The following is a 26,983-nucleotide window of genomic DNA, read 5'->3' on the forward strand; positions in this document are numbered from 1 at the left end:
GGAATCTAAAAAAAAAAAAAAAAGTGGTTCTGAAGAACCTAGGGGCAGGACAGGAATAAAGATACAGACGTAGAGAATGGATTTGAGGACACGGGGAGGGGGAAGGGTAAGCTGGGATGAAGTGAGAGAGTGGCATGGACATATATACACTACCAAATGTAAAACAGATAGCTAGTGGGAAGCAGCCGCATAGCACAGGGAGACCAGCTCGGTGCTTTGTGACCACCTAGAGAGGTGGGATAGGGAGGATGGGAGGGAGATGCAAAAGGGAGGGGATATGGGATGTATGTATACGTATAGCTGACTCACTTTGTTATATAGCAGAAACTAACACAACATTGTAAAGCAATTTTACCCCAATAAAGACGTTTGGAAAAAAAAGAAAAGAAAAGAAGAGATAGTTTGGCCGTGTGGCAGTTTATAACCAGAGTACCTCTTCCCAGAATCTTGAGGGACAGGGATGTGACAACATGAAGGTAGTGAATTTGAGTCCCCAAGAGCTCAGGACCTGAGCTGAGACTTCTTGGATAACCAGTCTTGATCTGAATATAGCAAACTCACAGATGACAGTAGGAGGTGAACATCAGAATGGCTCCACATTTTCCTCTGGTGGCACCAGAACTAAGCCCCTCAGGTGTGGGAAGAAAAGAGAGTCCCCCAATGTACAGAATGCACTGGCCTTGTCTATCCTGGTGCCTGATGAGTACAGGCTCTGCTGAGCTTCACATCTGACCCACTTCCTCTGAAAAGAGAGGGCGTTTCTAGGCAGCCACGTTTCTGGCTTCGCTATCCTGGGTGAGCCCACGGTGGGCACCTGAGTAGAATACACTGATGATTTGTAAGCTCTCTGGATCTTTTGATGTGGTCTGGCATAGTCAGCTCCGCCAGTCAGATTCTTGCTATGGGGAATTTGATTTAGGAACTGAGGGAACAATCACACAGTAGGAGTCAAAACTGGAAGGATGCCTTCAAAGGAGGCATGAAGAAGAATATGGCCAACTGGAATCATAAGCAGGTCAAAGTTTGGAATTATAAAGAAGCATATTTGACGGGCTTCCCTGGTGGCGCAGTGGTTGAGAGTCCACCTGCTGATGCAGGGGATGCGGGTTCGTGCCCCGGTCCGGGAAGATCCCACATGCCGCAGAGCGGCTGGGCCCGTGAGCCATGGCCACTGAGCCTGCGCGTCCAGAGCCTGTGCTCCGCAACGGGAGAGGCCACAACAGTGAGAGGCCCACATACCGCAAAAAAAAAAAAAAAAAAAAAAAAAAAAAAGAAGCATATTTGAAAGCAGGAGAGGTTAGAAAATCTAAGAAACAGAAGATTCAAGAACATATCTGAGGCACATGAAGGAGAGACTTGAGAGAAAAGCCATAAATTCCTGGTGTTTAAACTCATAGATACCCCCTGGGTACCATTTTCTCCTCGAGGTCCAGTTATAATGGAGTTCTAGTTCTTCCCAACGGAATCCCCCTCTCTTGATGCCTCACACCCGTTTTTCAGTTTTTGTTCTTCACAAACCAAGGAATCTACCTTAAACGTTCACAAACAGAGTCTGGTATAGAGTAAACTATACTGGACCGGGAATTAAATAATTTAAGACACATCCTAAGTCTCCATTTCTTTTTAAATACAATGAGAGGGTTGGATAAGGATGAACTAGTCCTAACATTCTAAGTAGAAAATAAAAACCACCACCTTATAGTGTAATTGACATTCTTTGTTCTCCTCCTTCAGATGTTTTCAATAAGCCAATAGGAACCCAGTCCTTAAAGAATTTTAGTTGGTTGTTTAAGAATGACTTCCTTACAATACTCCGTGAACTTCTTTTTATTCTTGTCAGGTAAAAAAGAACACCCCTACCTTCATTTCTCTACACTTTATAATGGGTCAATACTACATTCAAATTCAAGACCAATTCTTGAATGAATTAATACGGAACAGTAAGTTGGATGTCGCTCCTATGAAAGAAATGTGAAAAGCCATATTATCAAAACTTCTGCATCCCGAAATTAATTTTAAAATTCTATTAATTCTATTAATTAATTATTTAATTCTATTTTCCTGGGACTTTACAGTATGCATAACTACACAAATCTAATCGTGTCCAAATCATAATTCAATAGCCTTTACCGCGAGGACACAGATTGAACCAAACAAGCAACTGACAAACTGAGAACAAGCTATTAAACACGGTATAATAGAAAGAAAAGAATAAGCCACTGAAATTTTAAATTTGTGTTTCAAGTTGCATCCCATAAAATTCCAAGTGGGGAAAAATAACGCGAGCCAAACTCTACTGCTTAACCTGCGCTGATTAAAAAATAAAGCGATGTTATGTTTACTCTTATAAATTTTAAATGGTAAATGATAAACATGACCCCTAACAATAGTAAGGGAATCCACTTTTCACTGTTGTCCTTTGTTCTCTGTGGAGGGAGGTATTTAAAGCGAGAGTAATGAAGTGTGATTACACTGCAATAGAGCAGTTCATTGGGAAGTCCACAGAGGACTTAGGAATTAACCTGGATTTTCCCAACCCTGTTCCATATTCGTATCTCACTCCATCCTCCTTATCCTGTTAAGTCAACTGATATAAACAACATCAATCTCCTAAGGAGTTAACCCCTGAAGTGACTTTTACTCTTCCCTTGCTGGCTTCGCAATTTTATCTTATCACTTTAAGAGATCAGGCCTTTGCAGTGGACATTCTTTCTCAGCACCTGCCTAGAAGCGGTGCAGTTACGCTTTGTTTTATAACAGATGACAGGGCTTGTGAAGGCAGCTGTTCAGTGCCATAACTCAAAAGAGCACCAAAGGTTTTGAAGCAGCGTTTTATCGTTTCAAGAGATTTAGCTGCTCACTGCTAGCACATCATCAGCTTCTAGAGATGACTCCATCAAGTTGTGCAGTGTTAGGGGATCGGGAACAGAGAGCCACCAGCTGTGGAGCTTTGCCCTTCCTCAGATAACTCAGAGAGGTGGTCGGAAGACAGGGGCACCTTCTGCCTCCAAGTCATTCATTTGTTTAACAAACATCCCCTGACACTGCCCTCAGAGAAACAGAACCTGAAGCCTATACATAAAAAAGGCTTTGCCTCTAAGACTCTCTTAATTTCCGAATTAACAGGCCCAAAACAACCTGATAGGCCTAACTTTCTACTACCTAGAGCCAGATGTATATAAGAACATAAAAACTGCCAGGACTACGTCAAGATTGTATTCTGTTTACACACACGCACGCGCACACACACACAAGCAGAACATATATTCATACATAATACACATATGTATGTAAATATATACAATATACATATATTCTGTATATACATATGTATTCTGTACATAAATTATATGTATACATATATTCTGGTTTGATAGAGCAAAAAACTTACCTGCTCTCCCTGACTAACTTAAAGTGGAGGTATAATCTCTTTCTTTTAGCAAACCATCCTGTCTCTGCTATTCATGATGTTATTCAAATCCCTTTTAAAAAAATCTATGTATATTTCAGGTCTATTTCAGTCATGAGTAAAGAGCCTTATGGGGGACCCATAAGACAGTTGAAGTGCGTGGTTTTCCCTCCACGATTTTTGTTTGTTCACAATGAGATTTAACACACCGATGTATTACAAGTCTTACCACATACCTTGATGACTCCTCTCAGAGACTGAGAAATAGGACATAGTAGGTGTCTCTTACCGTTTGCATCCACAATGGTGATATTGGCAGAAGCACTGTCGTTTCCTAATTTGCTGATCACTTTGCACATATATTCTCCAGAATCAGCCAGTGATGCTTTGTTAATGCGAAGTTCTGACTTCCTGTGAGACCAGGACCAAAGCGGTTGTAAGTATATTTCACAGAAATACAATGACCATCAAAATAAAGCCCCTGGAGTTTCAGAGTTCTCATACTCCCCCTTCCCACTCTACACACACCATGTTAAAACACAACTGACTAGTACACAGATGTGTGATTTCACCAAAAGTGAGATACATCTCATTTATATTATACCCTGGACATAGTCTTAATTTTATCACCCAGCTCAGCAATTTAAATAAATTCTTTTCTCATTTTTCTTATTATTCCTTTCGCACCACCACTAACCACATTATGCCTCAGAATTTTTTTTCACCCAAACGATAAATTTCCTTTCCTCTCTGTATCTCAATGTCACCAGCCACTAGGGTTAAGGAAGATAAAAAAGTGTAAAGCCGTTTCTTATAAATCCGGTAAGCACAGATACTTAATGAAGGCTAGACTAGATTAAAATGCTCTGCACTCCTTTTCCCAGCAGAGTGACATCAGGAATTATGTTAATTTTGAATGCAGAGGATTTATCACTTCCAAAAGAAAGGGAATTTGTCATTCTTTAAGAAGATTCTCATTGCTGGGAGCACAGTACCACACAAATGGTTCTTAATATTGAAATAAATATTCATACAACAATACCACACACTTTTATAAAACTACATATTAAACCACTATTTGGCGCTCCTTCTAAGCATGGGCAGCTCTGTGATTTGCACCTGTCTCTATGCTTTACTACTGCACATAGCCTATCATTTAAGCAGTCTCTACGATTTAAAAACTCAGGCCTATTGGGATTGGCACAGCATTCATTAAAGCCTTTTGCTAGCTAGTGGGAACCTGCTGCATAGCGCAGGGAGCTCAGCTCTGTGCTCTGTGATGACCTAGATGTGTGGGATGAGCGGGGAGGGACGTCCAACAGGGAAGGGATATATGTACACACACAGGTGATTCACCTCGTTGTACAGCAGAAACTAACACGACATTGTAAAGCAATTGTACTCCAGTAAAACATTAAAAAAAAAAAGACAGTGTCCTTGTATACAGGAGCCTGGTACTGGCTGCCTGGGTTCTTGAGAGGAGGACATCAGGGAGAAAAGGCAGGAAGCAAAGACAGCAACTCAGAATTCTACGCAAACCTCCCGTAAACTACACCTTCCTCATTTTAAAGTGAATTTTCTGGTCTTCTTGTCAGATAATATTATTAATCAAATTGGATCAATTGTTCAAAATTTAATTTCTACTCTTCTCCAGTCTACTGAATTGAACCACCCCTACCTGCCTTCCATGTTGGTACTTTTGCTTATTACTTCTTTCTCCTAGAATGGGGGCCCCATATTTCTACCCATCGAGATATGAGCTGATCTTTAAGGACCACCTCTGAGCCAGTTCCTTCGTCAAGCCTTTCATGATCATGTACCTGGAGCTGCTCTCTTTTTTTTTTTTTTTCTAAATTCTGCCAGCCTTGAGTACCTCCCTCATGAGAGTCTTCTTAAAGAAACATGGTAATCAGACTTACAGTTAACATTAATTTACAGTTAATCTTGGATAGTTCTTAAAATCAAAATTCTCCTAAAAGACCTGGGCAGTGTTTACTGGAATACTATTCCAAGGAATGTAAATAAATGTTATGCTTAAAAGAGAAAGAGAAAGAGAACAAGGGAAAAAAATGTAATTTTCTATGCTGAAGTAAGTGTTGTATTAAACAAACTTAGAGTTCGTTACAACCTACCTCTTAGTCATTTTATGCAAATAGTTACAGTGAATTTCTAAGGCATGACAAGTGACTAAGGAATCCTTTCTGTAGAGACACCCTTGGGAATTCTATGACTGAGCATCAATGGGCCAAGACCAAGAATCAATTTAATCAAGCTAAGCATAACAAATACACTCAGGTTCAAAAATCAGCAGCAGAAATACAGGCTGGGAGGCATAAGCCTTGACAACAATATATACAGAAAAAAGGGACTTCAATTAGCTACACGTTTAACATTACTCCATTTGAAACAACTATTTAAAAAAGAAGAAGAAAGAAATGTATGCACTGTTTGGCAAAATTAATATTAAAAGAGCACGAGTCAAATTTTATAAAAGTCTCAATACACCGCTCACAGGCTGAATCACATCTAGAGTATTGCATTATGTTTCAAAGTGGCATTTGATAAAAAAAATTATCAATAGCTAGAGGAGTTTAGAAGAGGGTGATCAGAATTGAATAGGGCCTAGAAATCTTATCACTAGAGAAGATGCTATTAAAGAACCAGAGGTTCCACTGGCAGGTAGCTATGAACAAGATATATTTAAATACATTTCATCGTTGTTATCTGAGAAAGGAAATTATTTGGTGAAGCTCTTAAAGGTAGAATTGTGTCTTACAGGAAAAAGAAGGTACATTTTGGATGATATATAAGGAAGAACCTTTTGAGCGCCCAAAATTGGACAGGGTGTCATGTGAAAGAGTTAGGTTTTCTCTTTGGAAAGATTCAAGTCTGGAGGGCCACCTGTCAAGCAATTCCTAACAAGAATATCTCTAGGCAGAGAAAGATTAAATTAGATCAGTGGTTTCAATCAGCTTTGAAAAAACAAACCCTGTTTTAAAATGAAAGCTTAAATGAGACATGCATATTTAAAAATATTATGAAGGGAGAAAGTGTTTATGTCAAAAAGGTTGGCAACCCTTTTTGCAGTTCAATGGAAACTCAAAATTCTCCAGGGACATGAAGGGCCCCTTTGAACTCTAATGACAGATTTAACTATGACATTCTTCAATCCTTGGGTCTTAGAGCAGGAATGGGAAATAGTGAGAGAGTAGAAATAGACAAACCTTCTTAAAAATTATACACTGCAACAATTTGGGGCTTTAATAAGTATGGTTATAATAGTCTTATTTTACTGTCTTCAGTAGGCTACCATATCTTGCCTAAAAGAAGAAAGTTAACTTGGAAGAATTAATGAACTCCCTTCCAATCACAAAATTAACTTTTTGCTCTTTAATTGATGAGTTACCTGGGGATCTGGGAGGGGTGAATATTTTGGCGGATTTTCATTTCTAAAAGTTTTAAAACAGTTAATTCATGCAACATGTTTAAAAAGATGCTTGAAATAGAGTAAGCTCCAAATAAGTGTTGGCTATTATTATAATTACATTCTACATGCCTGCAATTTTTAGATTTTTATAATAAGCATGCATTGGTTTGGAATAAGAAAAAATAAAACAATGTAACAATAAATTAATACAAACAGTTATAAATATTAATTTCTTTTTCTTTTTTTATATCAAAATGCAAACTGTGTTCTTCTAATGAGTGCTCACTGACAAGACAGATTCAAGGCTCCCATAGCTACTATCTCGTTTTTCTTACTTAACTTGATTCTTCCACCATGTTTTACAGGCTAAGGCAACTTAAATGCATATAGAACTGATCACCTCAGTTTATAAAATTCCATTCCTCTGATCTCTAAGGAATCATATGAACTTGCGTGTGTGTGTGTTCAACACAGCTTTCAGATACTGTTGAATTGCCTATGATGAGAAGGGTAAAGAAGAGAGAGAGGGATTTCACAGTGCAAACTAGAGAATGTCACTTGCCATCTGGTTCTACCAGAATGAAGTCACTTGCCACTGCAGCAACTGTGAAACTCTACAGAACCAGGCACTGAATAAAATGCCTCACATAAACGCTATGAAACAGGCACTGTGTATTCCCGTTTTATACCCAAAGAATTTGAGATTTTCCTACATATAAAGTTAAAATGACCTGTCAGAGCGGCTCAACTCATCAAAGAAGGGGATGTGTAGAAACCTTTTCTATTATAGAGTCAAAAAAACCTGAAACAATTGATAACAGGAGAAATAATTCCTTAAAAAATGTTGTTAACTTGACCAAATCAATTAGAATCGATTTTAAACAAAATTAAGATGTGTAAGAACAGGGAATTCTCTGGTGGTCCAGTGGTTAGGACTTTGTGCTTTCACTGCCGAGGGCCTGGGTTCGACCCCTGGTCAGGGAACTAAGATCCCACAAGACGTGTGGCACAGCCAAAAAAAAAAATGTGAGAACAGAAACGAAGAGAAAGAGAAGAAACGAAGAGCTGGTACAAAATTAAGGGCATCCAAAAGTGTGCGCCAGACGCAAACAACAGGAAGTCAGACTTTAATGAGGCTGATGTAGAACAGGTATGCAAATGAGGCCAACTGGACAACCCCCAAATACGATCTGTCACACACCAAGCTCTTTAACCAGTTTTCTTGATCAAAATGGTCCACCAGGCAAAGGAAAGGAGAACAAGGGGACACTTAAGACCAGGGCAGTTTCCATTTCTTTTCATTGGTCCCACATATCGCTTAGCCAAATAAAATAAAATAAACAAAGGCTCGCACGTGAATGCAAACTCATAGGAAGAACATGTAGGAATGTCCTTTATTAGTAGGAGCAGGGGCCGAAGGTGGATAAGACTTCACAAAATAATAGCAATTCCCTATCGGTATAAAATCTTTTCATAACACTAAGGGATTAAGAGGAAATTCTGGCTGCTACGAAAAATCTGGATTGTAAAATGTGAAAAAGAAACGGAGGCGAAGGACTGGAAGAGGGTCAATGTTTTACTTTAAACAAAGAGAATGCCAGGGAAATCCTAAACCTCACACTAAAATTCACCTCTGCTTGTGATCACAGTCTAAGATAAAGTTTATCCCTTCTTGGCCTGCTGGCTAAGGGCAAATGTAGTAAGATAAAGTTAAGTAAGCAAGAAACCAGTGCAAACCACCGACATTTTGAACATCTTCGTAATGAAGAATTATGAGTAATGTAGATGAAGCTGACAAACAAGAATGTCTTTTATTGAAAACTTTACCCTAAGCCTGAACATGCCCCTTGCCTGAAGTCGTGATGTTACTGGATACTACAGCAAAATCACAAGTAGTTGTGAAAAGACAAAAGACATAGATTCAGATCAATTTCAAGTCCAAGTGTTACCATTCATTAACATTATATCTACAGGAAGAAACCTAATGGCCTTCACTCTTGGGATATTAACTTTTTAATGGGTATAATAACAATAGTATTCATTCTCTTATATTTCTAAGTTGAAATAATTGAGGATCTTGCAAATGTTAATTAAATTTAGATTCAGTTTGGTCCTTTAAAAAAAAGGTGACAGCACTAATTTTTTTTTTTAAAGATACAACTTCAGAAATGACCGAATACCCAATTCTGAAACCCAATAAGCTGGTCCCTTATCAGTAGCTGCCCACTTTACACAAAGTATCTTATTTTTCAGAGGATCAAATATGCTCAATGCTTTGCCAAGAGTAATTGACAGTCACATTACTTGAATAAAAGTCTTTCTTGTTCCCACTTAATTCTTTCCAGCAAGGCTATTGTTTAAAAGAAGTGATTTCTGAATATCGGCCTTTCCGGGATAATGGGATTTTATTAATATGTAGACAGTGCTCTTAGCTGTCTGGGCCTATGAAGCCAATATGAAAATGCTTTTCTGAATAGCAATGACACTTTTATATGTCATCCAAGCCATACAGCCAATTAGCTCTTTACCTATACATGTTCTCTTTCAAAACCGAATTCATTCCAGGCAACTCACTTGTTCCCTTTTGTCCTCTTATTTACCCAACCTCATTAGCTTCTCTCCAGGCATCCTCACCTAGAATACCTGCAGCCTGCAGCTGCTCTGTTCTGTTCCTTCAGTTTAGATAATCCTCTCCTCCCTCTCTTCCTCCTCCCCTCTTTCTAGGAAGCCTCCACAGTCCTGGACTGGGTCCTCTCCCCGGCCCGTGTGAGCTTCTTTCTACAGCATTCCGTGATCATCACTATCGCTGAATTTACAACCGAGTATCACAACTGCTTACATTTCCCTCCCCTCTTGAGACCAAGCCTCTGAGAGCAGAGAGAACTTCTTCTTCATCTCTGTGGACCCAGCATCTAGCCCGGGGCCGACACGCAGCATCTGTCCAATAAAGGGCAAAATTCCCCATCCACTCCCCCACTGGCCCAACCCAACTGGCCTCTTTATTGCCCTATGAACAGAACCTGCTACTGACTGTGGTTTCTGCTCTCTCTATAACCACCCCACCCCACCGCACCCACCCACCTAGAGGGATTCTCTGTCTTCAGCAGAGTCAAATCTACCATCTCACAGTGACTCCTGAATCTCTTCGGGGCTCCCGCACTTCCCAACTCCCATGGTACTTAGCACCAGTAACCTACAATTCAGTGTTTAGTTTGATTGTCTGATATGAAGTGCTAGATAGTTCGTCTCCCTAATTCAATCTGGACTTACCATAAAGCAGGATTTACCTCAATATAACTAATCCATTTTTTAGATCACTATTTGTAAACAGATGGGCTGCTTAAAAATCTTGACGCTCCCCAGCCCTAGCAGGGTTTCAGCACTTGATCACTGGAACTCCTATGTTTTATATAAGGTTGAACTGGATAATCTCTCTACAATCTGACGACCCCCTGAGTGTAAAGATAACACCTAGGATTCTTCCGTTTCTCCACCTTCCTGGCATTTGTGGGCACTTACTTATCTTTGCTATTACATGACAGCCACATAGAAATGAATGAGACATGACCCTGCGTGTGCAGATAACTGAGTTTCTTACTAACTGGGCTATTTGATGAAAAACAAAACAGACACTGAAAGCTATCTAAAAGTATTTTTTGCTGCTGTGAAACTTCTCTAGAAGAATCATGCTTATTTTTTCAATTCGTTCACTCTATCTCCTCCCCTCCCCACATGGACACGTTATTAAATGTGTCTGCTTTCCATTTTTAAAGAAGGAATGAGGCATTAAGGAATCCAAGAAATAGATTTGTATTCCAGCTTAGTCACAGCTAGTTGGGTGACTCAAGGCAAGACAACACTTTTTTGACCCTTGACTGCTTAATCTGCAAAATTAGAGAGTCACATGTGCAGTAAACTGTCCTTACTACCTAGGGGAATGTTGTAAAAAACAAACAAATAAGAGTATGTATAAAAATACCCTGTCACTCTACAGCGTTACTTTTTGCATCTTTGAAGTGTCACCTGCTACAGAAAGTGATATTGTCTTCACGCTGTATTCTTCTTCCAAATCAAGAGATGGTACTGACACAATCAATAACAAGAATAAGCAGTGGGTCTTCCCTGGTGGCGCAGTGGTTGAGAGTCCGCCTGCTGATGCAGGGGACACGGGTTCATGCCCCGGTCCGGGAAGATCCCACATGCCGCGGAGCGGCTGGGCCCGTGAGCCATGGCCGCTGAGGCTGTGTGTCCGGAGCCTGTGCTCCACGACGGGAGAGGCCACACAGTGAGAGGCCCGTGTATCGCAAAAAAAAAAAAAAAAAAAAAAAAAGAAGCAGCAGTGTAGTTACTAAAACCATGGAAACTAGAACAACATCCCTAATTATGGTTATTACAGTCATTAAACACTGTAAGATTAAATTAAATTTCCATTATAATCACTTCATTTACTCTTGCACTTGCAAGAGTGTGTGGCTTTTTGGTAGATGTCCTATAAAATCAAAGTCCAGGCAGAGATTCTTTCATTGCTGCTTCTGTTATCATAGCTGGGATTTCACTGGAATCCTCTGAAGTAGAGAAAATGTAATCTTGGAGCTTGGAGCCACTATGATACACGTCACATTGATTAAAGGACTGTTCACAAGCAAAAATCCAAGATTTTTAGCTCTTCCATCATTTCAAAATGTAGTTTGATATTAGAAGAAAAATTTCTTAAGTAAGGACAAAAATAAAAATGAAGAGTGTAGGAATAATAAAAAAGCATCACTTTAGAGTAGGTATAGAACATACCTACCAAGATGCTATAGGGAATCACATGAAGCTTTTCCAAATATGGATCTCCTCAAGGAGGGCAGGAAAATTTAAGATTCTTGCTACCCAGGATTACTGGATGTTTTAATCTGCTCTAATGGTGATATAGTTGAATAGAATTGTCAGTTAAACATTCTTATTAGGTATTTTATGTACTAACCGTTTACCTGAAAATAGTTCAAAAGCGACTGATTACATTCTAAGTCTTTCCATAAATCTCGGTATTTACTGATCTTTATAACAAAGTCAGGATTTTGATTGTGCAAGGCACTGGTGCTCTAAATGGGATTTTAGGATCCCACCTATTACTTAGTATTACAACAGCTGCTATTAATACTACTTTCCCTCATCCCTTCTATTTCCACCCACACCCTACAGTTCTTTCCACATCTATCCTTTCCTTTCTTCGTCCAGAAGTTGTAAGAATCAGAAACTTTAAATTCTTTCCTATATAATGACACAATTTCTGGCCACCATATAATGAAAAATCTTTTCACTTATTATATATCGTGTTTTTTGATGGTGTACATATTTGCTAGGCTGTTTGTAATTTTTATATTTTATATCATTGTATTGCTAGGCATTGCCCCTGCTGTGATTGCATGATACTTACCCTGGCCTTTTTTGTATCTTGATGTTTTGTGGTTTGTTCTTTCGGTTTAATTCATTCCCATTCTTGAACCATCTGAATTTGAGAGAGGAGTATTCAGAACTGGTCTCGCACCGAAGCACGAGTTTTGAACCTGCTGCAGACTCCTGACTTTTCATCTCTTTCAATCGGGGAGGCAAGGCTAAAAAAGAAAAGAGAAGGAAAAAAAGTTCCGATCACCTGGTAATCTTTCCAAGAGAAACATTCTAATTTTGGTAAGCTTGATCAAGAAACCATTCCCAAAGCCTTTACTAATTGAGAGAGAAAAGAAAAAGGGGAGGGGGGGGTGTCAACCAAAATGGATCTCAACTTAGAGGAGAATAAAATGCTCACATGAAATATATTCAGGGGGAAAAAGAAAAGAGAACTTAGGTAATGAAATTACTCTTTAAAACACACTCACAGATATAGAGAACAAACTAGTGGTTACCAGTGGGGAGAGGGAAGCAGAGAGGGGCAATATATGCATAGGGGATTAAAAGGTACAAACTACTATGTAGAAGATAAGCTACAAGAATATATTGTACAACACAGGGAATATAGCCAATATTTTATATTAACTATAAATGGAGTATAACCTTCAAAACTGTGAATCACTATATTGTACACCTGTAACATATAATATTGTACATCAACTCTACTCCAATAAAAAATCATTCTTTTAAAAATTCCCAAAATTTATACATACATATATTTTATATATATATATTTTTTCAAGATAGTAATTTCCTCAATCTTTACATTCTCTGATACCATTAAAAATCCTGAACACTGGTCATTTCAAAGAATCAAAATCCTATGCTAAAAAAGAATATGTGACTGGGCCATTATTTCTAAAGCACATTCATATCCCAGATGACAATTTATCTTCATCACAGTTCTGTGAATAGGTACAGCAGGTGTCATACCCATTTTTTAAATGGGAAGTTTATTTTCAAAGACAGGTAAGTATCTCTTGTCCATGGTTGTAACGTTCTGGAGAGTCAGACTATCCTATCACCAGCCCAAAGAACAAAGAGGACTCATAAATCTTAACAACGCTCATTTCTTCAAGACAGAAATTCTTTGGTGACATCACTCTTTTACTGCACCTACAGTTACTGTTCCACAAACGAAGACTGACCATTCAAGAAGGCCACCACACTCCCGTCAAATTATCAGTTTGATTGGATTTCACCCTTCTAAACCTTCTCAACAGAGGCTGGGAGCACTTCAATTGTACATTAATTTGTAGGACACTTTACATTAAACACATATACCACTCCTACTTTAAGCAAGACTGCGTCAAAGAATATCTATTTTCTACTGAAATATTTATGGATAAAATGTTACAATATCTGAGATTTACTTCAACATGAAATGGTAGCGGGGAATGGGTAGGCATAAAAATGAAAAAACTTTCCCAAGAAGCTGATCATTGTAGAAGTTAGGCAATAGGTAGAAACAGGGATTTGTTGTACATTTCTATACAGTATGTCTGATTTTTTTCGTAATAAAACAGTTTAAAAAATAAAAGCATAACAAATGGATTCTCCTCTGCACACCAAATTTCACTTACGAATCAACACAGCAGAACCTGAGATCTCAACATCTCTGTTTCCACTGAGTCTTAGAAAAGCCAACTACAAAGTCTACTTCTGCCCCAGTTCAAGCCTTAATGGGAAGTTAATTCCTCAAACCCACCAAAGGAGACTGCACCTCCTGGATCCAGTGAGCAATTACTCACTGCGTATAGCCTCAAGACTCCAAGGACAGCAGTCAGAGCCACGTTAGACACCAACAGGAAATGGAGTACCTTTCCTACCCCGGGTAGTTTTGTTTTTCTACAAGTCTGCCCTTACCAAGAAAATCCTCCCCAAATGTCAGGAATGAGCATATAAATTTTCCAGTAAAGTACGGCAAAAACTATTTGAACGTGTGGCTTCTCTGCAGTATTCCTACAATTATGTGTCCCTCTTTTTACTTATTTGGAGAGGCGGCGGAGAAGCAGGCGCCAAATATGGAGACACAGCAGCGAGTCAGGAAACGTATTTCAGCTGTTCTTAGCCTTTGATACCTGATGATTTTCTCTTTTTTTTTTCCTGACAGCTTGAAAATAAGATTTACTTCCTGAAGAGCTTTTCTAGGAGTCTTCCTTTTAAGATACGGTCTGCGAATCTCTGTTTCGGAGGTTTTAAAAAACACTAAATTCTCATGTATCTGGAATAGTATTTGTATATTCCTATTAACGCCTTAAGATCATTTTCAATTTTGTAAACCTGGTGAAGGGTTTTAAAGAAACAAATCTTCTGGCGTTAAATGGCACCAAAAACTGGCTTACGTATATATTTACGTATATTAAGAAAAATAAAACACCTCATTTTTTCAAGGTACAGATTAAAAGAACTAGTTTGAATTTTTTTGTTGTTTTCACTTCATTTTGTGTTTAACTTGGCACACAACCCGAACTCTCAAGGTTTCTTCCCTTGTCTCTATGCAAAATGTTCTAAACACAGTATTTCAGATATCCTTACCTCTCAATAAGTACCATGTTCCCTCACTCACCACTCCATTCATTTGCTTATCAATACAGCCTGAATACAAATCTACTGGATATGGTTTTCTGGTTTGAAATCTTCATGCAATTTGTTTGCATCTCTTTTTACTTTCTTTTCTCTTATTCTGTTCCCCCCTTTCTCTCACCTCTCCTTCCCTTTACCCTCCTGTCTTCATTTATTTATTTATTTATTAAGAGTCTTGATTTCAAATGTGAGGAAACAATCGGACAAATTCAAATTGAGGGATATTCTACAAAAACAACTGGTCTAGGCTTCAGGTACGCCAATGTCATGAATGATAAAAGACTGTGAAACTGATCTAGATTAAAGGAAACTTTGGCAAATAAATGCAATGTGTAGCGATTGATTGGACCTTGGTTTAGGGGAAAAATAGTTATAAAGAACATTATTGGGACTATCGGGGAAATCTGAATAAAGGTATTGTAACAAAATTAAATTTCTCAAGTGTGATAACTGCATTGTGGTCATGCAGAAGAAATGTCCTTGTTCTCAGGCAGTATCTGCTGAAGTATTTAGGGGTGAAATGTCATCATGTCTACAACTAAATTTCACATGATTCAGCAAACAAGGAAATGCATGCATAAAGAAAGAAAGGAAGGAAGGAAGGAAGGAAGAAAGAAAGAAAGAAAGGAAAAAAGGAGTCGTGGTGTCTCTTAGTTTTTCTGCCTTTTCCGTGTGGTCTTTCTGCCATTGAAAAAAGCCTCAGGATTTCATTAAGTTCTTTTAAAGTCTTGGCTAAGTTCGCAGTCATGGAGATTCTTGGGAATATTTGTGCTATAATTTACAAATGTAGCTCTTAAGACTATATCCTCCATTTAAATTCTGTGAGTGGTGTGGCACTGAAATCCTCATATGTTCAACCTGATAACCATGACTTTGGGGCTCCAACGCCACTAGGTCCTTTGGGGCAAGGAAAATAATCACTCATCTGGCAGATCAACACATCCATCCTTTCCTTTGGGGGTTCATGTGCAAAGACCAGTAGATCTTTTGCCCTTAAGAGATGATCTATGACGTAACGAGGCACAGACCTTCAGATACAAGGTCTTTCTTAACTAAAATATCCACTCCTTAAGCTGACCCTACTGTATAAACATTTCTTGATGTTTGGGATTCGGATATACCTCTGTTGACTAGCCTGAGTTTCTCTCGTGCATGCAGTCTCAAGGCTGTCACAAGCGCAGAAGCTCCCAGATACTCTGACTTTGCCTCCTTAGAAGTCCACTTGTCATAATGTCCCTGCATGTCTTCAGGGGAAATCACCTATGACACGAGGATACCCGGCTTTTCAGAGAACAGCTGTTTTAAGGTGTTAACTCCAAATTCTCCGTAAATGGAGAAACAAATCTGTGACCCACCAACCCAGCTACGTGACTCACTGTTGGCTCATGGGTGTTCTGAGGTCAGTGGTACCTTCTAGAAAAGTACCATAAAAATTCCTCACTCACTCCAGGTGAAGCCCAAATGCAAGCATCCTATAGACTGGGCAACAACATAAATTCTTCTTTGTCCTCTCATATAGCCATCCTAACAGAATAGCCCTGGAAATTTCACAGACTTGATAAAAATACAAACTAATATTGAGCACATATGGTCTGTGTGTTTTTTCTCCTCTATTCATAGTGAGACAATTTTCAATAGAGTAAATTTTCTTCAATTATATTACAGAATAATAACTAGATGTTACTAGAATACATTTTAGAAGTATGTATGTTTCTCACATATACGGTTTACTCGCATGAAATAATCTCATTTATTTCACTGAAAAAGTACGCCACAGGGCTTCCCTGGGTGGCGCAGTGGTTGGGAGTCCACCTGCCGATGCAGGGGACGCCGGTTCGTGCCCCGGTCTGGGAAGATCCCACATGCTGCGGAGCGGCTGGGCCCGTGAGCCATGGCCGCTGAGCCTGCGCGTCCGGAGCCTGTGCTCCGCAACGGGAGAGGCCGCAACAATGAGAGGCCCGCGTAACGCAAAAAAAAAAAAAAAAAAAAAAAAGTACGCCACCAAGTACTTTCTAACACTCAGGCATAACTTTATAAGACCAGGGGTAGTTTCTAAACCTTGGGGCAATTTTTTAAAGTGAGTACTTGGAGTTTAAAACTGCCAAAATTTTTCACTTGGATTTTAAAACTGCAAAAAAAATGTACGTGCCTTTCAATTCTTGTTTAAGAGTAAATAGTCTGCTAATTAAAAATTGGTTGAAGGCAAACACAATGCTAAGTTAATGCTTCCGGTGCAGTAAGTGGTCTGAGCATCTTTGGAATGATTTAATTGTATTTGGTCTACCACAGTTCATAATTCTGCTTTCACTGTGATTCTGCAGAAGCAGCATTTCCACATCCTGAAACAATTTAATGATAGAGCAAGTTTTAAGCAGTCTTTGCCTAAATCTATTTCAAACCTGCCTGACAATAATATGAATATATCCACACCCTTAGAAACGTATCAACAAAGACAGACAGTAAAGTGCAAAAAGGAGCAGCCTATAAAAATAGAAACTCAAAAACGCTCAGAGCAATGCCACATGTTTTACCGGCACTCCTTTTCACAGGTTTTAAGTGTTTCAAAGGGCTTTAAAAAAAATTGTGGCAGTAATCCAAAAAAATTATTTTACATGCTCAGCACACAAACACTGAAGGCGCTAGGCTCATTTATTCCAATACTTTCATGTGTGAATAAATATTTGTAATAAAGGTGAAATAAATTTGTAAGAAGAACCATTCACCTAAGCAGTCCTCTTGTTTTACTTGTCTCCTGGGCACTTATTCTTTTTTTAATAGGTTCAGCACTGCCATATCAAATATTGTACCGTATTGTTAAGAACAGGAAACAAATTTTAGCATGTGTATGCTGCTGAGACATGCCGATAGCATGGGACACTAGATAAATTATTTCTGTTCTTTGAAGGTGCGGACACTGCAAAGCTAGCTCACGTTATAACTCTCCCTGTCTGTGCAGTTAATCTGAAGAGCCTCAACACTCTGAACAAACTAAACAGGAAACCTGCAAAATATTATCAAATAACCGTGAGCTTTCAGCTACGACCCCAGTGAAGTCTTCCCTGCATAAAACCATTTAAAAGCCTGATACCGCACACGTGCAGATCTCACGGTGAAAACTGGTGACCGGCAACTGCGTTAGTTGATAAAAGTCCCACAAAGATCATGAATCAGTCCTCAACGCAGAAGGATGTCCTTTCTTTTTTATAGTCATGTTAAAGGTAAATTAGTGACGGAAGTCTCTAAAACTCCTTTCTCGAGAGGATTTTGGTCACAATGAAGAGAGTAGATAAAGTTTAGGCTTTGCCATCTGGTCGTCTCTTCCGGGCTGCACTCACAAATTTGACCATAAAAGGGAAAACTTATCTTATCAGGTTTCAATTTTGTAAACATAGCCATGTAAAAGGCAGCGAGTTCTAGTGGCAATGGTATTTCCCAATACACCTAGGATTAAAACTACTGCTCCTGGGGCAGTGTGTGCTCTTAAGCTATGTTAAGGACCGTCCCACAGGTCACTGTTTGTGGCCACATGTGGTGACCTGCTGCTCACGCTGGCCTATGCCGAATCATCCTTCAGATAGACTGTTCCTAACTCCGGTTAACGAGAGTTCCCCGTGAAGCTTAAATGGGAAACTACCACGTGACCCTGTGTATTCAGCAAGGATATTTGGAGAATGAGATAAAAGCACGTAGGTGCCTCCACTTGTGAGAAAGTCACTATAAAGTTCAGGGATTTATTATAAAGTATTCTCAAGCTGACTCCCTAATATTGGCAGCAAACTAAGCCAGTCAACACATTGAGAATAGGCTTCAAAGTATAGTGAAGATCGTTAGACCTAGAAATACCGTTTTAGCAGTTCCATGTCCAACTCCCTATACAAGAATGTGTGAACTACTGAATAACACCTTTACGAGCATTTTGAACAACCTCTTAACACCTGCATGGAAGGTGTCATTATACAACAGAAAACAATAAAACCAGGGGTGATATTCAGCATTTTACTTCTATTATTCACAACGGTAGTACCTCTACAGCCAAAGCTGGCATCTTACTAGTGTTAACCTCGATTTCCCAAACATTTCAATCTCCACTGATGGGGATTTTCACACATGGACAAGCTCAAAGTTTCCCTTCCCACAGTTCACTGCTACAAGTTGACTGAACAGTAGGATTCTTTTAAATGCTCATTTCTAGGGGATGAGCCACAACCAGGCTAGTCAAAAACTATGCTTATTCTAAGGTCATAGAAAATGACTTATCACATTCTACAGCTAAACACCATACCCAACGGGCTGCACTGAAGAGGCACATGTACAAAAGAGAACCACTTAGGGTCAGGTAAGAGCAGTCATTAGTAGGCGGTCACAGTCCCTATTTGGAAGCTGAGGCTTTTGATGGTGGTAGTGGTGTGTCCATTTTGATTGGCACTATATCCAAACATCCAAATGTCTAAAGGTATCAGGTGGAAGATATATAGGATCTCAGGGACCTAGCACAAAGTAAGACCTTAAGTGTTTGCTGAAAAAATAAGTAGAAGGAAGGATCTAGAAGATACTGATAAGAAGAGACCCAGTCCAAACATTATTCCAAAGTCCACACTCACCTTCTCAAAAGACTTTTTAAATTTGAGATCAAAGGGCCCCAGTGATGTTATTTTTTGTTTTTATGCATTCCACTGAATTAGGACTCTTAACACTCTCTGCCACGTGATGCTAATAGGTAGGAAATGTAAATTTAACTGGAAAATTGCCCGATAAGCAGTACTGCCTTTACTTTGCAATTTTTGTATCCTCCTATCGTTCTCTTATCTGGTCATCACTGTTAGAGTGTTCTCTACTCGATTCCTGCCTCAGTTAAGATGCTGGTTCTCGAACTGTGTTCCTCTCCATCTCCTTTAATGTACCTGATCTCAGAGTCTCCCACAGAAGCCAGGCTGTTCTTCCATTTCAGCAGGAGAAGCAGACGTATTTTAATATTATCTCTTTTGCCTTCAAATCAAAGTTGATCGATTGTCTTCATCGATTGGTCCCAGTCTATGAGGTCTAAATTTGTTCCCTTAACTCTGAAGTTATTCACGATCAATGCATATCCCAGATTTACCATTTGTGTCAAATTCCCTCTTCCCTTGTCCTTGTATGTATTTCTTGTAGGATGGATAATTATTCTTTCTGTTTTATAGGCGAGGATATGGGGGGTTATCCAGGCACTTGTTCAAGGTCACAAGGCTGGCAAGGTGCAGACCAGGATTTAAACCCAGGACTTTTCCCTCCAGAAGGATGATTCTGCACAGTTTAGGTGGAGATAAGCAAAAGGGAAGGAGGATGGCAGACTAAAGATCTAGAATGATTATTCCATTTCATAGTCACTATGGTAATTTTATGTGTCTTATAATAAGCTACGTCAACTAGATCACCTCTCCACATGTGTCTGCGAGAGATTTACAACACTGTACAATTCCACAAGGGAAATGAGCGCAGATTTACTAGGTAAGAGAATTTTTCAGCCTGAGAAATTGATATTATGTTTGTTGAAATTAGCAATCTTCTTCTTCTATACAGTTCTGTAGTGCCTGACCCAGTTATTTCATAGGTTGAGGGTCAAAGATAAAATTATAAAACTACTACAATAGTGGTCCCAAGACCTACAAGATGAAGTTAAAATAAGGTTCTCTTAGTACTTTCAGCAATAAACTCCCAATAATAGCTAACAATGGTTGAGTACTTACTATGAAACAGACACTGCTCTAAGAATGTCACGTCCATTAACTCTTAAGTTCTGTAACAATTCCAGGAGATATGTATTATTATGTATTATTCCCAATTTACAGATAGCAAGACAGAGACAGAGAAGTAAAGCAACCTCCCACAATCACACAGCTTGCATATTGTGGTGTCAGTATCTGGACCCTGGAAGTCTGACTCCAGAGCTCCTGCTCTTAACTCCTAGGCAATCAACTGAATAATTTGCTCTGTTGGATACGTTTATATGTCAAACGTAAGATTTAATTTATCGATATGTTAATAGTGTCCATATTTCCCTGATAACACCTGGCATACACCATAGGACAGATCATTTCTGCATATTCCAAGTGCAAAAAATAGTCTGGGAGAGAAAGTTGATATGAAAATGGCTGACTCTTCTAAGCTACTTTGATGATTTATGGGGAAATACATGTATATGTACAGCTGATTCACTCTGTTATAGAGCAGAAGCTAGCATACCATTGTGAAGCAATTACACTCCAATAAAGATGTTAAAAAAAAACAATACAGAATACTTGAAATTGGTATTACACAAAAAAACTGTTTTTTGAACTGTGTGATTGTCATCCACCAAATGCCACAGGGGTGGACTGTATATCACTCCAGCGTTCACTGAAATGCAATAGCTCCCACGTGGGGACACGGCAACAAGAGGGCCTTAAGAGATTATTGATGTTCCTTCCAGGTGTAAAGGCAGATCGCCGAGAAGCTGGAGTCAATCACGGCACCGCTGCTGGCAGCTTTAAGGTAAGTGTTCAACAGGCCTGCCTAATTAATGCTGTCAGCACAGCTGTCCCCAATTATAAGGACATCTCACTTACGGACACAGAGAAGCTGTTCTGCAAGCTTCACTTAAGGCCATCAATACACAGGGTTAAAATGGATCCATTACAGTTTGACCTAATTGACGTGTAGCAAATTTCATTTGACATAAGTTTATAAATTTGATCTTTTCTGCTGTCAGAAAGCAGGGTTTATCTCTCCCCTTCATTTGCTATCCATACCTTCCATATTCACTTCCAATATGTCACTTAAAGAGAGACCTGGATAAATACCCAGTTACTGAAAGTTTGATATTCTATTTATTTATTTTCCTGTGGTAACGCGGCTCTTCTCTTCTGATGTGTTCATGACTTAAGTAAATTTAGGACATTAGCATGACCTTGATGTGTTACTAATATGTGTCTGTGACCATTATTTCTTTGTTCAAATGGAATTACAATCATTTAATTAATCATTAATCATTACAATTACAATCATTTAATTAACTGATGTCACTAAATCCTAAAATTTAAAATTCTCTTTCTTCCTTTGAGAGAAGGACCTTATTTGGATGTTCTGTACTGGAATGAAATTCCCAGATGAGTTAGTTAACACTTGATTATAACTAGTTTTAAACAATAACAGCTGTGGGAAAACTTCTAAGCACTGCATAAAACGTAAAGCACTGCTTTTGAACAAAGTCCTAATTTATACCAGTATTAGTACCCCATCATCTACTTTTCACATAGCCACTTAAAACCTACGTCTCCTGTGAAGAAGAAAACACTCTAGCAGAGCTAATCATGAAATAAACGTGTTTCCTTTCGGGACCTCAAAAGTGTCTTTCTTTGTTATTTAGGCAGGTCAACTCTTCTGGTAACCATGTTCCTTATTTTTCTACTTTATTCACAGATAACTTATTAAACTGAATGACACTTCAGAAGTGCATGCCAGGATTGAAGGGAGGCTTCTCAGTTCACTGAGGCCAACCAGATCAAAGTTAAATCTGTCTTTGTTTTGCCTACTATAGTTAAATAACCAGCTCTGCAATGCCTCCTTAAGAAGGGCCCAAGTTTGACTTTGGGGGCATCTTTAAAGCTTGTGTAGCTCTTTGCATTTTTAAGCTGGTCCACTCACAACCTAACAACTAACAATCCTTATCATTTTACTGCTACCCCACAGGAAAGACTAAGAAAGGCAAGTTTCTTATCTTAGCGTTCCCAGCGTCACAAATTTGTCGAAGAGGCAGAAAATGACCAGAGTCAAATAAACAGATTGTTTACAGTAAGAAAATCTGTGCTACATCATTGATCATCTAAAGCAATATAATCCTGTGACCTATATAACAAAGCTACAAGGCTGTGATGCTTTCCCGCACAGTCCTTGGAAGCCAAACTGTAAGATCAGAGCCAAAGGAGTCTGGTTTCAGACAACACACACACACACAATCACAATAAGGAAGACTTCGAATTCACAGTTTCCCTTATTTGACATAAAAAATTAGTTCACTAAAGCATCTCTTGAAAGTTCACTAAAGCATCTCTTAAAAGTACAAGCTGCTTCCTGTGCACTCTGGGATAATCCACTGGTTCTCAAATTGCAATCAAATTTTCTCAGCACAAAGATTCACAAACATGGCACAAAAGAAACCTAAATGAAGCTTACTTAGCATGTCAACATTTGCCTTTCATTTCTTCCACAGGGACACTGGCGCGCCACTAGAAATATCTCATTTTGTTTGTTTTTATGTAGAAAGAAGTTTAATTGGCTCCTTTGCTAATGGTTTCTAGTCCATGGATTTAACTGACTAAACTCCACACATAACATTCTGTGCTTCCACCTATACCTTTTCATAGTCTCTATGAACAGTAAGAATCAGGAGTTTGCAGACCCAGGATCTAATGCTTGTTTGGTCTGTGGGACCAAAGAGGCACTGTGAACCTCAATAATCTTATCCATAAAAAGGGGTGAGGGGGACTAGATCTGCCTTACCTATTTCACAAAGCTGGAAAAGTCTAATTAAAAATGGTGGTTCTGGGCTTCCCTGGTGGCGCAGTGGTTGACAGTCTGCCTGCCGATGCCGGGGACACGGGTTCGTGCTCTGGTCCGGGAGGGTCCCATGTGCCGCGGAGCGGCTGGGCCCGTGAGCCATGGCCGCTGAGCCTGCGCGTCCGGAGCCTGTGCTCCGCAGAGGGAGGGGCCACAGCGGTGAGAGGCCCGCGTATCGCAAAAAAAAAAAAAAAAAAAAAAAAATGGTGGTGCAAGCATTTTGCATCTTTAAAAAAATTGTGTTTTCATTTTTAGTGCCGACTGGACTGTCATTATCTATAGATCATCTGAAAAGTCAAAAAAGGTTAGCTCATATATATCCAAATGACACCAAATCACGTAATTAACAGCTGAAAAACTGCATATAGCTGTGGTCACTCCTCAAGACTAAAAAAAAAAAAAAAGCAGCTGGAAACTATCAAGAAGGGTCACTAAAATGTTCAAAGGGAAGTGCTGCCAGTGTAAAGGAATAGACTAAACATTCTACAAGCCTCAAGACTGATACAAGGAAGGCCAAGAAAGGAAAACAATGGGTCTTTAAAGTCATAAAAATTTTAGATTCATAGAAGAGTACTACAATGCATGGAAAGCCCTGCAAGCATGAAGCAGGTAGCATTGGAATAAAAAAGGAAAAGAAGCACCTTCATACGCGATTTTATTTCAGCATGAAAGGTTATACTCAAGATGGCAAAATCTGAATAAGGTCTATAGTTCAGCTAATAGCATTATACCAATGTTAATTTTCAGTTTTGATCAATATATCAAGGGAACGGGAAGCTGGAGGAAGGGTATATGGGAACTCTGTCCTATCTTTGCAATTCCCCAGTGAATCTAAATTATCCCTTCCCCAAAACATACTCAAGATGACCAGCCCAATTCATGTATTTTTTGTATAGTAAGTTAAGTGTCCCTCTTCTGTGTTCCCATAAAGCCATTATTATTCCATTTAGTACAATGCATTTTATCTTTATAGGCATTTGTTTCACCCAGGAGACAGAAGGCTCCTTTAAGTCAGGGGCTTTTTTCTTTTAATTCAGCTTTTATCCTAGTAACTAGCACAGTGCCCAATAATACTTGCTGAATAGGAGAATGAATAAAGTAATAAAGTCAGTCTGGGAGTCAAATACTCCATATCAAATGAGCCACTTGTTTCTCTCTAATGCACAAGATTTATGCAAAAACACACTGGCTTTATCAGGGTTATCGTGTACCTTTCCTACTCATATGATATGAATGAATTACATGGTCTTTTCTTAGTCAAACCTATTAGAATATTCCATATTGAAAAGATCTTCTGAAATCCAACTAGTATCGAGATACTGGCTCATTCATAGAGATAACCAGCTTTATTCTCTTAGATATTTCTCGATTTCCATTCTTTCAACAAATATTATTGAATGTCTATTGAATGGATACTACTGTTTTAAGTACTCAAGATACAGACTTGAACAAGAAAAACAAGATCCCTGCTCTCCTTGGAGCTTACATCTTGGGGTAGGGACAGGCGTAGAGGGAGAGCCTATTAATCATTTAGACTGTTATATGACTTGTAAAATAAATTCTTTATCTTTAACTCTAAGAGCACTAAAAAATTGTTGAGGTAGCTGTATAGTTTCCACTTAGTCATGCAATATAGCTTTCTTTTCTATTTAAATTGAGACTGAGAATTGATCCCTAAATCTTATTTATAACCAACTAATATTAATCAGTTAAACACTGCTCAATTGGTAAAATGGCATTTTGAAAGCTTTTATTCATGGTAGCAAGTTATTTTTCATATTAAAAACAACTCTATTGAGGAGGCTTCCTCTGCATAAATTATATTCTCAATATTTCATTATACTGCATTACACTTTTACCATTATACAACTCAATATAAGTTGTGAAGTTTCCTGGTTAAAAGGCTGAGTCAGACAGACCTAAATTCAAATCCCACTCTGCCATATACTAGTTGTGCAACCTTGGGAAAATTCTTTAAATTCTCTAGACCCCAGTTTCCTAAAATTTAAAATGAGATTACAGTAGAATCTACCTCATAGGGCTGTTAAAAGGATTAAAAAAGATCATGCAATTTAAGCACTGAGCAGTATGTGTCCCAGTGCAAGCACTCAATAAATGTTGGTAGCAATTCTTATTATATCTTTACTTAAGCCTTCAATACATTTCAGCAGTTTATAAAGCTTTCTAAATTAACATAAAGTTTTTAAAGTGACTGCTCACTTAGAGCTAAGACCAGTGAAAGCACATTCATTCCTCTGGCAGATGGAGTAATGGCTCCCAAAGATGTCTCAATCCTAATTCCTAGAACCTGTGAATATGTTGCCTTGTATGGCAAGAGGGACTCTGCAGATGGGATCAGGGTGAGGACCTTGATGTGGGGAGATGATGCTGTATCAGCTGGTTCACCCAATCTAGTCACGTGAATCCTTAAGAGCAAATAATCTCTCCCTGGTGTAGCCGGTAGAAGAATGGTCAGAGACGTAATGCTGCTGGCTCTCGAGTCAGGGGAAGGGGCCCTGAGCCAAGGAATGCAGGCAGCCTCTAGAAGCTGGGAATGCCAAGAAAACGGATTTCCTCCTAGAGCTTCCAGAAGGGAGTGCAGCCCTGCCAACACTGTGATTTTTAGCCCAGTGAGACCTGTCTCAGAATTCTAACCTATAGGACTTCAAGATAATAAATGTGTTGTTTTAAGCCTCTAAGTTCATGGTAATTACTTACAGCAGCCATAGGAAACTAATACAATTCCCAGAGAGAAATCGATTCTGTTGATTTTCCAATATTAAGAACGGTGCAACTCTATCTCATGAAATGGTATATAGGATGTTCGTGTATAAAAATTGATATATCAGGGTTAGTAGAACTACTAGCTATGCATCACTTCACCTTTCATAGCCTCCTCTCAGGGGCCGAGAGAGGATCCACACTGAAGGAATCACAGACCCCAGGGAACAGAGGTTGGAAACCATTTAGGAGTTCAGGAACCAAGTTCAGCCCCAGAGACTGACCCCAACCAATCGTGGCCGAGACCATCGTTCTCTCTCTCTCGGGACTCAGCTTCCTGTTCATAAAAACAAGAGGTTGGATCATCTTTCAATGCTATTAAGCTCCAAAGTGAGTCAGGGAGATCGTTTTTTTCTCCTTTTTGTACACTGTGTTTCAGGAATTTATGAGCTGAGAGTCACCAACCTAATTTTTATATTTAAACATGATTTATGAACACTACCATCCCAATGACAACAGTATTGTCACACCACTAAAAAAGAGAAGAAAGGACTTCTATGAAATTTTCCAAGGTTCTCAAGAACCCAAACCTACATATCGGTAGAAATGTGCTTAAATTTGACAGTTAAGGTAACAAAATAAAATAAATCATTTTTTGAGTAACTTTACTATTTAAGTAGTAGTAATTTTTTTCTTGATTTCTGGAAAACATCATTTAGGGATTTTAATAAACAAAAATGTAAAACAAATCTTCAGACAAAGACTTTACAGATTAAACATTACATTCACTTCTGGGTTGATATATGAAGAAGCCCACCACTTGGGAATCATATATC

At 38.9% G+C, this 26,983-nt stretch overlaps 1 protein-coding gene across 5 annotated transcripts in view; it reads right to left on the bottom strand.

Annotated features, from left to right (window-relative positions):
* NRG1 (neuregulin 1) overlaps nucleotides 1-26,983 on the bottom strand; it is a 1,009,792-nt gene that overhangs the window by 152,509 nt on the left and 830,300 nt on the right. For all 5 annotated transcript variants that reach the window (XM_060001391.1, XM_060001390.1, XM_060001388.1 and 2 more), the window contains exons 2-3: nucleotides 12,259-12,436; nucleotides 3,699-3,820 (exon numbers count right to left, since the gene is read on the bottom strand). In XM_060001391.1, coding sequence (XP_059857374.1) covers nucleotides 3,699-3,820; nucleotides 12,259-12,436 — 300 coding nt within the window. The remainder of the gene's footprint in view (nucleotides 1-3,698; nucleotides 3,821-12,258; nucleotides 12,437-26,983) is intronic.

Source organism: Delphinus delphis, chromosome 21, assembly GCF_949987515.2.
Source record: "Delphinus delphis chromosome 21, mDelDel1.2, whole genome shotgun sequence".
Classification (NCBI taxonomy): Eukaryota; Metazoa; Chordata; class Mammalia; order Artiodactyla; family Delphinidae; genus Delphinus; species Delphinus delphis.